This window comes from Semicossyphus pulcher, unplaced genomic scaffold (assembly GCF_022749685.1).
Source record: "Semicossyphus pulcher isolate SPU_LCO1_2020_fin unplaced genomic scaffold, fSemPul1.0.p SCAF_23, whole genome shotgun sequence".
Taxonomy (NCBI): Eukaryota; Metazoa; Chordata; class Actinopteri; order Labriformes; family Labridae; genus Semicossyphus; species Semicossyphus pulcher.
The window spans coordinates 11,714,816-11,729,937 of record NW_027211697.1 but is presented as its reverse complement, the minus strand read 5'-3'; the positions used below and the strand labels follow the sequence as shown (position 1 = coordinate 11,729,937).

At 41.8% G+C, this 15,122-nt stretch overlaps 4 protein-coding genes across 4 annotated transcripts; 3 read left to right on the top strand and 1 right to left on the bottom strand.

The window, feature by feature from the left end:
* The first annotated feature begins 368 nt into the window (after nucleotides 1-368).
* rnf151 (ring finger protein 151) lies at nucleotides 369-2,341 on the top strand. Its single transcript, XM_069674852.1, has 4 exons — nucleotides 369-453; nucleotides 1,017-1,186; nucleotides 1,269-1,365; nucleotides 1,818-2,341. The coding sequence occupies exons 1-4, from the start codon at nucleotides 451-453 to the stop codon at nucleotides 2,283-2,285; spliced, it is 738 nt and encodes a 245-aa protein (XP_069530953.1). The 5' UTR covers nucleotides 369-450; the 3' UTR covers nucleotides 2,286-2,341.
* A 491-nt stretch (nucleotides 2,342-2,832) lies between these two features.
* On the top strand, nucleotides 2,833-5,202 carry rps2 (ribosomal protein S2). The gene is made up of 7 exons (XM_069674780.1): nucleotides 2,833-2,903; nucleotides 3,195-3,332; nucleotides 3,433-3,522; nucleotides 4,080-4,187; nucleotides 4,292-4,625; nucleotides 4,887-4,978; nucleotides 5,073-5,202. The coding sequence occupies exons 2-7, from the start codon at nucleotides 3,198-3,200 to the stop codon at nucleotides 5,151-5,153; spliced, it is 840 nt and encodes a 279-aa protein (XP_069530881.1). The 5' UTR covers nucleotides 2,833-2,903; nucleotides 3,195-3,197; the 3' UTR covers nucleotides 5,154-5,202.
* An 857-nt stretch (nucleotides 5,203-6,059) lies between these two features.
* ndufb10 (NADH:ubiquinone oxidoreductase subunit B10) lies at nucleotides 6,060-8,451 on the bottom strand. Its single transcript, XM_069674568.1, has 4 exons — nucleotides 8,247-8,451; nucleotides 7,777-7,915; nucleotides 6,570-6,709; nucleotides 6,060-6,200 (listed from the first exon to the last, which is right to left on the bottom strand). Exons 1-4 carry the CDS (start codon nucleotides 8,392-8,394, stop codon nucleotides 6,112-6,114), a joined length of 516 nt encoding a protein of 171 aa, XP_069530669.1. The 5' UTR covers nucleotides 8,395-8,451; the 3' UTR covers nucleotides 6,060-6,111.
* An 860-nt stretch (nucleotides 8,452-9,311) lies between these two features.
* Nucleotides 9,312-15,089, top strand: LOC138602756 (large ribosomal subunit protein uL3-like). Its single transcript, XM_069674321.1, has 10 exons — nucleotides 9,312-9,334; nucleotides 9,957-10,149; nucleotides 10,296-10,464; nucleotides 10,552-10,687; nucleotides 12,558-12,744; nucleotides 12,833-12,993; nucleotides 13,074-13,175; nucleotides 14,561-14,656; nucleotides 14,774-14,893; nucleotides 14,992-15,089. Exons 1-10 carry the CDS (start codon nucleotides 9,332-9,334, stop codon nucleotides 15,049-15,051), a joined length of 1,227 nt encoding a protein of 408 aa, XP_069530422.1. The 5' UTR covers nucleotides 9,312-9,331; the 3' UTR covers nucleotides 15,052-15,089.
* Nucleotides 15,090-15,122: the final 33 nt, after the last annotated feature.

Here is a 15,122-nt window from a genome sequence, read left to right as displayed (position 1 = left end):
GTTATCAAGAACAGCGGCTTAACTTTTAGGTTCGGGAATTGATATCAGTAAGTAAAATTGATGAATTCTATACGTTTTTTAGAGTTTCAAAATTAACTTAAACATATGAATTTTTGTCCCCGAGGCTCCCTACAATAGACTGAGCTGGAGCTATTCAGTTTTACAAGCTCCTGTTACGTGTGGAGGTTGAGCATTGATGCTAGAACAGCAGGGAAGGGACGCGCTCAATAATGAGCGCTATTATCTCCCTTCGTTTTTATAATTTACTGTTTTCACACACTAACAAACACTCCGCGCGCGCGTGGTCCCTCCTTCATGTGTTGTCAGGAATGTTCATGTGTGTTTTTGCATTGATAACACGGGTGTGTGTTCCGTGTTTGACATGTGAGTGTACCGATATGGAGTAAGGCAGCGCCGGGAATGGAAAAGCGGTGAGGACAGGAGATAATAATGGTAAGTAAACAACAGCTGTTCTGTTTACTTTTATTATTTTATTTAGGTATTTAACGGATGCTCACGGTCAATTAAACAACTACCAGTCATAGATACCTTACATTAGAAAAACTAGCCAACTTTCCTAATATCTTTGGTCGACTCCATAAATTTGCTTTTCTCATAGAAATGTATAGTCGTGTCATTTTTATATTAAATATTTTAATTAAATAAAAATTTTGTTGAATGCCAAAATGTTTTATATGGACTGTATAATTATCATGTCTTTTGTGGAAAAAAAAACATGGTAGAAGAATTACGTCTACTATTTGTTATCATGTAATTAGTCATATGACTTTCCAGAACAATTCTGTTTTGTCATGTCCTACCTTTATGTTGAAAAGCCTGTGGACGGCCTGTAGGCAGCTGTTGTGCCGTTTACAGCTGTAGAGAGAATACTCACCTGTTGGTACACAAGGGGTCAAAGTCTCAGCTATCCAAACTCTTTAATTTCTCAGTTAAGTTCTCAGTTATACAACAATGATAACCCAGAATAAAGTAGTATTTTTATTTGCCACATCCAGGCCGACCCAGAGGTGTCGACACAGAGCGGGGGCTATGATGTGGAGGTGTTTGTCGACACACCAGACTACGATCTCATCTGCACCATATGCCAGGGGGTCCTCAGGTGTCCAGTAAGAGCTGCATGTCACCACATCTTCTGCAAGAAATGTATCTTACAGTGGCTAAAGAGGTACTGATTAATACTACTGGACAAGACCGCAGTAATATCGTACTGTATGATGAACAGGACTAACTGTTGTTATCTCGTGTAGGCAGGAGACATGCCCCTGCTGCAGGAAGCCTGTAAACCCGAGCTTGATCTTTGTTATGTTCAAGCTAAGCAAATCTATTGGACGCATGAAGATCAAGGTAGGATATGGAAAATACAATTTTTTTCCCCCATTTTTACATAAATGAAAATCTAATTTCAGTAATTGTGTTGGCTATATGAGTAGATATATATATATATGAGAAGAAGTACAAGTACCAAATTGATATGTAACATGGCCTAAAAAGTTGACCTGTACTATCAGTCTAAAACTTTTGGGGGGGAGGGTCGGTAAAACCACTTTTGAGTGTTCACAGGGTGTTTTTTCTCCCCATGTAATGTAGTATTTGTATACTGCAATATTGGTGCTCTTACTTCAGTAATGAATCTTATTACTTCTTCCACCACTTGCAATCTCACCTTTACTTGAATATTTAAGTCAACAAAATACTTTGAAAATGATCCTACCTCCATGCTGCAGGTAGGTTTTTGTTTCACAGGTCCTCTACAGCCATTGATTTTTTTGTATTTCTCTTTATCCGCTTTCTACCAGTGTAAGAATGAGATCCGTGGTTGTGCAGAGACCTTCCCCCTCTCCGAGCAGTACTGCCACAGCATGAGCTGTCTGTACGAGCTCATCCCCTGTCCGTACCAGGGCTGCCGTGCACAGCTCCTCCGCAGGGACCTGGACACCCATGCACGCCACTGTGAACACTGGCGTCAGCCCTGCCACATGGGCTGTGGGACGATACTCTCGCATCGCACCCAGGCTCAACACAACTGTTACAAGCAACTGAGGCAGGAGTATGAAGCTAGGCAGAGGAACCACAGGGCCATCGCCACTGCCCTGCAGAGGAAGATGAGGAGGATGCAGAGCACCATGGCCCACATGAAGAGGCAGATAGGCCTGATCTGCGAAAGTCTGGAGGTGATGGACGACCTGCACGAGGTAGAAGAGGAGGACCTAGGAGAGAGCAGTGGCAGCTCCAGTGGGACCCCAAGTAACAACAGCAACTGCTGATAGACTGCTGCCGGTTGACTTCTGCTTTGTATAATTCTGCATGTGTTTTTTCTTTAAAAGTGGGTTTTTGAATATGTAGGTTGGTATATGATTAAATGAGTGAATTTGTAACTATTCTGTGCTGTAGTTTCATCTATTTTATAAATAAAGGATTTAACATTAAACTGTCATACTGTTTAATTCAAGAGAAAAGTAGTGACTGAACCTTAAATATAAAAATTAATAATTCAATAAAGCTATATTCATCTTAAATATCATCAATACATAAAAGCTATATAATTAGATGATGTTTCAGGGACAAATAAAACAACATTATCTTCCAACAGAATGTCAGTGTCTCTGTTTTATTTGTTGTCTGGGGTTTCTCGTTTTCTTTTTTGTGCTTTAGCTTCAAATAACTTTACATGACTATAAATAATACCTTATTCTTCAAGCAGATCAATAAATATATACATAAAATCGATACAAACCTCCTACAAAGTACAGGATTTATCTGAGAAAACAGCCACTGGGGGGCAGTAGTAAGCATAATTTTGTCTCGAGGAAATATCGCGATAACAGTCCTCTATAAACCCCAGCGGAACTTCTCCCGGGTCTTCTTCCTGTATTAACGATCACGTAAGTTGAATGCTACAGCCTTCATTCCGACCAAAATCCAGTCCTATCTAAAACATCATCCTGCCGAACACATTGATTACACATCCACAATTACACCAGAATATTATGTATTTAATACAGCTTATATTTACGAGAGAACTGCGGCAGGATTTTAGATATTTGTAAATATTTCAGGGTATCCTCAACGTGCAATATGGCGGATCGTTAACTGTGCAGTAACTGAAAGATGGATGTGTTTTTGCTTCAGCGAACAAAATAAATGTTAATTATGATTTGTGCTTTGTCCTTCAGCAAATGGCGGACGACGCCGGTGGTAGGGGAGGTTTTCGCGGAGGTTTCGGCGCAGGTGGCCGCGGCAGAGGCCGTGGACGCGGCAGAGGCCGTGGCAGGGGCCGCGGTGCTCGGGGTGGCAAGTCTGAAGACAAGGAAGTGAGTTTCACACTCAGAATTGTTTTAATGGTTCACTATCTTAAATCTGTATGTACAATACCTTGAACAGTCTTTAACTGATCTTTTTGTTTTCCTTTAGTGGGTGCCGGTCACCAAGCTGGGCCGCCTTGTTAAGGACATGAAGATCAAGACCCTGGAGGAGATCTACCTGTACTCTCTGCCCATCAAGGTAAGCAGCATGTGAGAATGTCTACTATAACAAGGCGCCTTTTAATATAAAATCTCCCCTGGAGGGTCTCTTTTTTTAAAGAAGCTTGAGCTGTTTGTGTTGTGTTCGTTATAGAGCTTAGCTTAATTGTTTTAGAAGAATATCATTTGACACTTGAGAAATCCATGTCAACCTATGATGCTTTTTTTCATATTAAAGGGACAATTGAATGGAAATGTATAAAAGTATAAAAGTATTAAAGATTTTTCATAATAGATGCTTAGCTAGGTAATAAGACTAATGTAAACACATACATGGTTGTAACTTAGGTCAGTATAATAGAACTGAACATGCATGTAAACCCTTTGTTGGCAGTAGTGTTACAATGCCACATTTTAGCCTGCTGACTCTTTACTTGGGCATAATATTGGTGGGGAACAGTGCAGGTTTTATAATCAGAATTGGTTAAATAGGTTCATTTGTTTGAACTCGAGCATTAAAACTACACAAAGGAAGAGTCTTTAATTTTGAAGCTGTCTTGAAACAGTGATTTAAATCTCTATCTTTTCTTTCTGCAGGAGTCTGAGATCATTGACTTCTTCCTGGGTTCTGGTTTGAAAGATGAGGTGCTCAAGATCATGCCTGTCCAGAAGCAGACCAGGGCCGGTCAGCGCACCAGGTTCAAGGTGAGTTTTCATTAACCCTGTAATGAAGATCTTAATTTTATTCTTCCCGTCGCGCAGATGGTCCAGGTTTGACATTTTCGTCCTTTTGCTTTGTTTGTTTACAGGCCTTTGTTGCCATTGGCGACTACAACGGCCATGTTGGTCTGGGTGTGAAGTGCTCCAAAGAGGTGGCCACAGCCATCCGTGGGGCCATCATCCTGGCCAAGCTGTCCATTGTCCCCGTCAGGAGAGGTTATTGGGGTAACAAGATCGGAAAGCCCCACACCGTGCCCTGCAAGGTGACTGGTCGTTGCGGCTCTGTCCTGGTGCGTCTCATCCCTGCCCCCCGTGGTACTGGCATTGTGTCTGCCCCTGTGCCCAAGAAGCTGCTCATGATGGCTGGTATCGATGATTGCTATACCTCTGCTAGGGGCTGCACGGCCACCCTTGGCAACTTTGGTAAGACCTTTGTGTTATTTACCGTATTTAAAATCTTTTTAGGTTTCTCCTTGCTCTGCTCAGCTTCACCTCTGCAGTGGTGTAGTTGTCGTTATCAGGAGAGAAAGAAACGAGTATTGTAATGCACGGCAGAAAGACTGTTAAAGTAGTCTCCTCTGTTCCCCTTTTCAGTACTCAACAGTTTGTGCAAAATCACTGCAGATCTATTATATACTTAGAGCTCTGTTTTAAACGTCTTCTTTGCTTTTATTTCCTCTCCAGCCAAGGCCACCTTCGATGCCATCTCCAAGACTTACAGCTATCTGACTCCTGACCTGTGGAAGGAGACAGTCTTCACGAAGTCTCCCTACCAGGTACAGTACACCACACAGACTGGTTTGTCATGATCTTGTTTTTAACATGTGAGGTTCATGTATTAACAGATTGTCTGCTTTGTTCTTATTCCAGGAGTTCACTGACCATCTGGCCAAGACTCACACCAGGGTGTCTGTGCAGAGGGGACAGCCTGTCCAGCCTCCTGCCTCATAAACCTTTTATACAGAGAATCGTTGAATAAACGTTCTGAAACATCATACAATGTTTTTTGTTGTCTTTCTGCCTACTGTGAGGATGGTTTTGTTTCAATATTATGCACCTCTACGGCCCAGTTCAATATTAAAGGATATGAAAAGTTAAATGTCAGGTGGCATTTTGTTGTGTGAGGGGTAAACCACATGAACTTCTGCTACAGGCCTTTTTCAGACTTTGTAGCACATCACAGGAAAAGTGCAGGTGTTTATAGTAGCATTAATGATGGCTGTATTCCATTTAGCTGCTTCAATTTCATGGTCCTGCTTATGTGCATGCTGACTGCCTGTCATGGCTTTTTCAAACGCCTGAATAGAACAGAACTGTTAAGCTACACCTGTGCTTTTCCACCTGTTAGAAGTCTAAATGTCTGCTGTGGAAAAATCCCATTGGTTAAGGTTGTGCATCTAAACTACAAATTTATTTGGCTCTCATTGAAAGTGAAACAGGTGGCAAATATTACATTTTGCATAGATGTGTGCCGGTGTTGCATTATGTAACTACTGTATTCATACATCACATTTACAAAAACAAATGGAAAAATTAAAGGGCAAATTTAAAATTATAAATATTGTGGAAATCCAATCCTGCTCATAGTCACAATGTGCTCATGCAGCCAGATATATGAAGGCGAAATACCAGTTATCAAGTGGCAAAATCTCACAAGAAATACTGAAGCTGTGTATATTAAATCAGGTCATGTATAAGAATCATAGTTGATCCAGAATGTGTTTGTATATATATTTTTTCAAAACCTTTTAATATGAAGGAAAGCCCTTTTAAGTGAAGATGGTGCACTGAATATCAGCGCTCTGTTGCTTTGATGAATTATTTTCAAAAAAGACGCAAAGCAGACATAATTTATCACATACATTTTATTTTACAATCTTTACACAGGACAGATATTAGGGAACTGATCTTAAGCACTCTGGGCCTGGGCAGCAATCATTCGTTCTTTCTGCTTCATTAGACATTTCCGCGCACTGGCGTACGCTCCAAGGTCTCCATCTGGAAAAGAGGTCATAAATGTAGCGGTGTTAATCCCAACATTGATAATAGGTTATATTCATGAAACAATTACTAATCATAAAGCCTATTAAATGTCAGAAAAATGATTTTTTGATGACTTTTTAAAAAAAAGACTTGATTCTGTCAATTGGTTATTTGTTTCAAGACTGCCACAAACAATATTAGTTTTGTGATTTAACTCATTTTTACAATTATTCACATTCCTTGACTGACAAAAAGTAGACCATAAGTAAATCATCCCTTTGTCTATCAAAGCATTTGCCACACATACGACACATGTAGAATTACTTAATGCACTTTTTGTTACTACACCACTCAAGTCCATGCACCTAACAGCACATTACTTACAGCGCAACTGGAAGTTCTTGCTGGTCTCGTCGAACTGCTGCACTTCTTTGGCACAGTTCTGGCGGTAGCTGGTTCCTTCTCTCTGCTGGCAGGCCCGAAGACGCTCCTGGACCACCTTCACAATCTCCTGGTCCACTTTGCTGAGGAAGACAACAGTACCATAAATATTATATATATAAATAACACAGGGAGGCTACAAGAAAGAACAAAGTATCTCAGGAGCTTAAAGTAGCAACCAACACTATGTCAAAAAGTATGTGGAAACACCAACATTACCCATTCTAACATTCTGCACACATTCTACAGTAAAATAGCACTAATAAGCTGCTGTTACAGCCTCTGTCTTTCAGGAATAATCTTCCACAAGACTATGTCACTAAGAGATTTAAAACCAGAAGTTGCACATGATAGCATCAACAAGCAAGGCCTGTTCCAGTTTATACTGTACCATAGAGAGGTTCAGGTGAGATATTAGTGCAGGCCAGTGGAGTTTTAATGGACCATTTGAGGGAAATAGTTTCCTCTGTGTATCTTGCTTTGTGCATGGGGGTGTTGTAATGTTGCCAGAAAGTTGTAAGCACAAACAGTAGTTGTCTAAAATATATGCTTAATGTTTATTTGTACAGGGACCAGTATGGAGCATGTAAACTGATGCCAAGCACCACAGCATTTATAAACTTAACTAAATGCAATGCCCGTGACTAGATGGACCTTTAAATTGCATAAAAGACTTCATTACTAAATGAAGTCATGAGCCCTTCTTAATCCCCCAGTTACACCTTTACTCTTTACATTGTGTATGCATCCTGTTGCCCTCGGGAATAAAATCCCTCCCAAGGTTTGCTTAATGGAAAGACGTTACATTTAGATTTTGGGTGCAACGGCACAAGTAGGGGCTTCAAGAATATGGGGAAAAGGCAAGAATTAAAATTCTAATGTTTTTATATCGAGCTGTAGTGGTGGATGTCCCCCATCGAAAACTGGGATTAATAAAACTACTATTAAGTGAAGCTGGAGCTACTGGGGGGTCTTCAAGTTCTGTCAGCGAAAGGGCTTTTGCCACCGTAGTTATCCAATCTGCGTGTATGTTTTTTGTTTACTAGGTTTCTATCAATTCATATTTTTTCACTAATTACCACCTGCTGAGCATCTTTGGCACACACATGTCCACCGGGATGAATAAATCTCGTCTTGACCCTTTACTTACTAGTCTCTCCTCCACTGCATCTCAGCCTCGTAGTAGCATGTATACTCCCCCTCGACGCACTCCGTCAGGTCAGGAACACGGCGGAACTTCTGGTGGTAGTACACGGTCTTGTTATTAGCCCGAATGCTATCAACAACACCTGGATGATTGAAGGAAAAACACTCACACTCAGTTAAACGTACCAAGGCCAAGCGGGTTGTACAGCGAGCCTTCATGTCTGTGAAGGACGCGAGCTAGCATAACACATCGCTAGGAGTGCACTAACAGTGAGCTTACGTGGTGGATTAAAGCTTAAAACTTGAGCCATGTAATTGATTTGGTCTTATATATTTGCAAAGAAGCAACAGTGCTAGTATATTATTATATATCACTAACAATTTGTATAAGCAGCAGACTCAGCTCCTTGTAGCTGTGATGCTGTGCTATCCAGTTAGCTAGCTAGCTGAGTAAGCTATGTTAGCTTCAGTTACCTCTAAATGTGGTGACAGGCACGTCCACGGAGTAATAGAAGAGTTTAGACAGAATCAGGGCAGGGTCTGGCAGTCCTGACTGTTTATCCACAACCGGAGTCTGCCTGGGAGGCTCCGGGTATGCATCTTTATCGTAGTCTGCAGGCATATTTTTGCCTTTTATTTGCCTTAGCCTAAATTCGACCTCGACAGTGCTACAATGGAGTGGCGCATGCGCAGAAGACACTAACAATGGCAAAGCAGAGGTCACTCGTGTGAAACATTAATGTAGTCCAGATACATTTAATTCAGGTTATTCTTTATTGATTCTTAGTTTCAATTGTTATCTATAAAGATTAACTTTACCTAAGCCAAATTACGTTACTTTTGAATTCAGAAAGGTCGAAGGGTAAAGTTCACAGGTAGAGCTGTTGTACCATGTTAGTGCAGCAGAGGGTGGTGCAGAGCTTATATCATTTAGTTCAAAGCATAAGCCTGTGATAATTTATGGTAAAAGAGTATTTAAGATACCCTAAATCTATTTGTATTAACTAAAAATGCATATTGTTAATAACAACAGTTTATGTCTATGTTTGCTTATACAGAATGCTGCATGGAGCGAAGCTATACTTGAGCTCTTGCTCCCACATGGTTATAATGCACTTGTTGCTTTTAAACAAAGTATGTGCCAAATAAATGAAATGTGAATTATTAAACAAGTTGTTAAGACTCATATGGAGGTCTTAACATGTGTTTGCTGCATAACTGCTCTTTGGAGAAAGAGAAAAAGATTGTATCTGTCCTAAAGCAGAGCAGGTTCATGTTGGCCTGAATGAAAACTTTTCTTTTCCCTCCCACTCTCCTTTCTTGGTTATGTGTTCCTGTTCACTGGGCCTCCGTACCACCTCAGACCCCTGACTTAACCCTCTCCCCTCCTCCTACCTCCTTCTCTTGGCAGAGATGGCCTTGTTTGAAAGGGAATACGGCTCTTTAACTGGGCCAAACACCAAATTAGAGCCCTTACACTGTGTATCATCTTATGTCTGACCCTTGCATCAGCTCTGCCCTCTCTCTCTTTCTATCCCTCGACAGGACAGTGTGAAGACATGGTCAGTGCTCCTCGTATTTTTGGTTCTTTTCTAACGGATGCAGTGATTTGCTCTTTTATCTTTTTTTAACTTCTTCATGTGTGCATGTGTCACTGTGTTCTGTCACGGGGGTTTCTAAAAGAAGAAGCATATTGAAAACTTATCTTGTAATGGCTGCCTTTGAGGAGACCACGTGTACTACTGAAATGGCGACTTCTTTTCATGAGGCATTCAGTCGCTTGAGATTTGGTCGTTATTTTTTGCTGGATTTGCTGGATTTCTGAATCACATTTAACGTCATACGTATAAAAAATGACCTGGACTGGAAGGAAACACACATGGAGATTAAGAGAAATTAATATTAAAGTGTGCTGTTTCGATGTCTTGTTAAATTAAATAACTTTTGTGGATCCTTACTTTAAGAGGAAGTGAAATAACTGGAGAATTTTGGGAATTAGACCAAAATATGGACAGAGGACTACATTTTATTGGACTTGGTAAAGGCTTGGACTAATGTCTCTTCTTTTATTAATGTGGCTTTATTGTTAAAGTGTGTGCACTTTACCCAAGTTGCATTTCCATAGAGTTGTCTGAGTTTAATGTTGATAAATAGTGACTCTGTGTGCTCATGCTCTCGTTTCAGTCTCATCGTAAATTCCATGCACCCCGCCATGGACACATGGGGTTCCTGCCCCACAAGCGTAGCAAGAAGCACAGGGGCAAGGTGCGCACGTGGCCCAAAGATGATCCCAGCCAACCCGTCCACCTCACTGCCTTCATGGGATACAAGGCTGGCATGACACACACACTGAGGGAGGTGCATCGTGTTGGCCTCAGTATGTATGAATGGACTTACTGCTGCATGGATTGTGAGAATGTTTTTATGTATTTTTTTTCCTCTTATCTGTTTAATGACCCAAATGCCTCACATAGCTTAAATGTGCTTTTACTATGGTCATTATTTTTCATTTTTCTGCTACAGAGCAATCAAAGCGAGAGGAAGTAGAGGGGGTTACCATCATTGACACTCCTCCGATCATTGTGGTGGGGGTCGTGGGATACATAAAGACAGTCCGAGGCTTGCGATCCCTTAAAACCATCTTTGCTGAGCATCTCAGCGACGAGTGCAAACGCAGATTTTATAAAAACTGGTGCGTGATTACAGATCTTTCACCTACCTTGCTGACCTCCTGACATAGTTGGCTCTTATATCTAAACTGAGCTGTTCTCTGTTTTAGGTACAAGAGCAAGAAGAAGGCCTTCACCAAGTACAGTAAGAAGTGGCAGGATGAGACAGGAAAGAAGCAGCTGGACAAGGATTTTGCTATGATGAAGAAATACTGCTCAGCAATCAGGGTTATTGTTCACTCCCAGGTAGGCCAGGTTACAGCTAAACCCAAAGCACAGTAATACACAATATCGGCGGCCATTTTCCTCTGACGTCGTGCTGAGAAAGGGAAGCTGAAATGCTGCTTTTATGTAGAATTGCTGTGTTCCTGGTTTTTAAATCAAAGAAGGGAATCAGACAAATTATGGATACTGGATAGTGAAAATCTAGATTGGTTTGCTAACTTAGCTACCGTCAACAACAACTAATGTTAGCATAGACCTGCTTCTTTGCTAACATAACCGTTAGCTAAGAATTTACACCTTTCTTATTAGATTGTAACACACTTTAAAATGGTAATATTAGCATTCAGAAACCTCCAAGCTAAATGAAAGCTAACATTAGCGATTATCTGACGTAGCTAACGGGATAGCTTCCCACCCTGATTGTGACGTCAGAGGGAAAAGGCAGTTGTGTGAATATGGTCAATTGCTGTGTCATCAGACTCCACAGGCGGTCTGGTCGTCTTTCTCGTCATATCTCCCCATGTCTCGAGTACTCCTGTTCAAAAGGGCAGAAGCGTCAGACTTACCCACCTGACCACATGCAATGGAAAGTAAAGCTGCCACATTCCAAGTCTCTCTGCAGCCCAGAGTCAAGCAACTCTAAGACACAACGCTCGGCCCGTGGGGTGCACTGCAGGGTGATGTTTCAAATAGCAGTTTAAAAATACATTGCAGGGAGGGACCTGGCTGCTCACCAAGTCTGTGCCAAGCGAAAACCTTTATGTTGGTGGTAGCAAACAACGTGAAGATCACCCAGGCTCTCAGCCCTTATCAGTGTTGCTAGTATTAGTCCTTTAACGGGCAGTTTTCAGATTCAGAAGTGGGGACAAGACCAAAATGTTCTTTTAAATATTCATTTATATATATTTTATTAAAATGTATTTATTCATTGAGATTAAACATCTAATTTAGTAGAGTGTCCTGGCGAAGACAGCAGCAGCATATTTGAACAAAGTTTCAGACATACAACACAAAAACAAATCAACATATGCTGGGTCACATAGCGGAAAGTCATTAATCAAAGGATCTGCAACCTGATGCATCTTCATCCAACGCCTTCAATCTACATTTCAAAAGATTTAAAAAGATCTGCTCCCCCAGACCCAAATCCTCCCGCAGTAGATTCCAAGCAGCAGGAGCAGCACACCTGAAACCCCCTTTTCCCCATTTCAAGACGCACTTTGGGACAGATAGCAAAATTGAGTCATGTGAATGGGTCACAAAGCGAAGACAGTAGCTTCCAGAACTTTTTCAGATTAATAAAATTACATAAGTAAGAAGGAAGCAAGTTCAGAATTGCCTTATAAATAAGGACGTGCCAGTGATTTAGTGTACGGTCGGACAATGCAGGCCAGCCAACTGGAGCATACAGGGAGCATTGGTGAGTTAGGGCCTTAAGATTTGTGATGAACCTCAATGCTCCGTGGCATTGAGGCACTGAGAAGGTGCATGCATATATAAAACATCACTATAGACAATCAGGGGCGTAATAGCAACAGCAACAAGTCTTCTTTTTGCGGCAAATGAAAAACATGATTTATTTCTGAAATAGAAGCCCAGCCACAGCTTCAACTTCTTTATGAGTTGCTAAATATGAAGCTTAAAAGATAGCGAATCATCAATTAAAAATCCCAGGTATTTAAAAGAGGATACAGAGTCAGTCACATCAGCCTGAAATGTAACAATAGATGTGCCGTGATGACTTCCTGGTGTTATTCTGAGGAGTTCAAACAGGATCTTGTGCTGAGAAAGAAATCTAAAAATAAAAAAGACAGGTGTTGAAGTTCAAAACAAGATGCGCTCAATATTTTTGGACTCCTCTCAGTTGCAGTTTCTTACTCTTCATTTCCAGATGCGGCTGCTTGCCATAAAGCAGAAAAAGGCCCACATCATGGAGGTGCAGCTGAATGGAGGAAGCATCTCGGACAAGGTGGACTGGGCCAAGGAGCGTCTGGAGCAGGCTGTCCCTGTCTCTGCCGTCTTCTGCCAGGATGAGATGATTGACGTTATTGGAGTCAGCAAGGGCCATGGCTTTAAAGGTTGTACCAAAAAAAAACCTCTAATCCCTGGATTTATAAAAAAGATAATCTTGGATATATTCTTAAGTCTGTCTTTTTGTGCTGATAGGCGTGACAAGCCGCTGGCACACAAAGAAGCTTCCCAGGAAGACTCACAAGGGGCTGAGGAAGGTGGCCTGTATTGGGGCCTGGCATCCGGCCCGTGTGGGATACACTATAGCTCGTGCTGGGCAGAAGGGCTTCAACCACCGTACTGAGCTCAACAAGAAGGTAAACTGAAGGTTCATCCACAAGGCTTCATCTTTAAGTATATAAGTGGTTGGTTTAACATAATGCCAATGTGTCCTCAGATCTACCGTATTGGCAAGGGTGTGCACATCCAGGATGGGAAGGTGATCCGGAACAATGCTTCCACTAGCTACGACACCAGCCAGAAGGCCATCACACCCATGGTACTGTTGTTTTTCCAGGTTACAAGTTTCCAATATGCTTGTAAGAAAGAGTCAAATGGATTTTAAATCTTCCAGCTTTGTGAACTTGGTTAGGCTTTCTGTTAATCCCAAATGTATAATGTCCTAATCTCTGCAGCAAGACATATTTGTAGCATCGCAAAGGTATGTATTTCCATGCACTCCTGCTGGCATTAAGAGTATGTTTTAAAAGGTCAATTTAACATGAAAGGTGTAAAATTTCACACCTCATGGACCTTAAGGTCGATGGGCTCACAGGTCAGCAGCTCCATGTAATTCTTTCAGGCTGTGCCACTCAACCCCCATGGGTCCCCTTGAGATAAATGGTAAATGGATTGTAGTCAAAGTACACTACATGTCCCATTCACCATTTCGCACACACACGCTAGGGAAGCATCGGCAGATATGTCATTTTTCTGCTGATAAAACAACACTTTAACTCTTTTAATGCTCGATGATTCCCTAAAAAAGCTTGACGTAATGCTATGACAAGTGTGTGTGCACCACGACTCTTCCGTCAAGCGTAAAGAAGGGTGCAAGATGTCTGCGGTATGGCAGTTTTTCAAAGCTACCGGGATGGACAGCTAGGTTGCTACTTGCAATGGTTGCTCGGCATCGGTCATGCGTGGCGGGGGCCAAATCTCATTCATTCACCTCTACAAATTTAATCGCCCATCTCAATGATCTGCCAGTGGGCCACAACAATAAGAGCAGGCATGATATAAATTCCACAACAGGGGAGACTTGAAAAAAAATGTGCCGGCAATTGACAAAAAGGGATGGAAAATATTGGCGGATATCGGCGAAAAATCCAATATCGTACATCCCTAACACACACATTTATACACTGATGGCAGAGGCTGCTATGCAAAGGGCCAATTTGCAGCATCCAATCTAATCACATTCATATATATCGCTGATAGCTATTGCCCAAGGACTCTTCAAGGGACTGTAGGAGCCGCAGATCTGGCATCTGATTCGGATGCTTCCTGGGCCCCGCTCCTTGGTGGTTTTCCTGGCTCACCAACTAGAGTCAGAACTCGCTGGGGGAATTACATATTATAGAATCAACGCTTCAATAACCGGCTTCTGAAGATCAGAAAAGTGCTATATAAGGGAAGTTCGTTTATAAATTATCCTCTGGCTTGGGAATGCCTTGGGATCCTCCAGAAGGAGCTGTAAAACATTGCTCGGGAGAGGAATGTCCGAGTATACCTGCTTAACATGATGCCACTACAACCCAACCTCTTATAGCAGAAGAGAAGTAAAACAAGTTGCTTCTCTACAGTGCCTATCTTATGATGCACAATAAGGGCTGCATATAAAGTGGTAGAAAATGTCTCTCTGAACTGCCTTCTCCCCTGTAGGGAGGCTTCCCCCACTATGGTGAGGTGAAAAATGACTTTGTGATGGTGAAGGGCTGCGTGGTCGGGCCAAAGAAACGTGTTCTCACCCTCAGAAAGGTACAGTTTTTTAAAGTCTTAATTTAGATGTAGAAGTGCACAGATTTCTTACTGAACAGACGCATCTATTTTACTCTCAAAGTCAAAGGGCTACAGCTACTGCTTTCCTCCCTCCAGTCTTTGCTCGTGCACACGTCCCGCAAGTCAAAGGAGACCATCGAGCTTAAGTTCATCGACACCACTTCCAAATTTGGTCACGGCCGCTTCCAGACTGCCCAGGAGAAGAGGGCGTTCATGGTGAGTGAGAGAAAAGTTTGGTGCACAGACAAATCTGATTACCAAACGCCCTGAATCCCTCGGCGCTATTTTAGCACTGTCCTCTCTTTTACCTGCAGGGCCCACTGAAGAAGGACGCCATGAAAACACTGCTGGAGCCTCTCGTCGAAGAGGCCTGAAAACAATCTTAATTATGTTGTCTTAAAGATAATAAAGTTTCAAATACATCACGTGTTGTTGGTGTTCCATG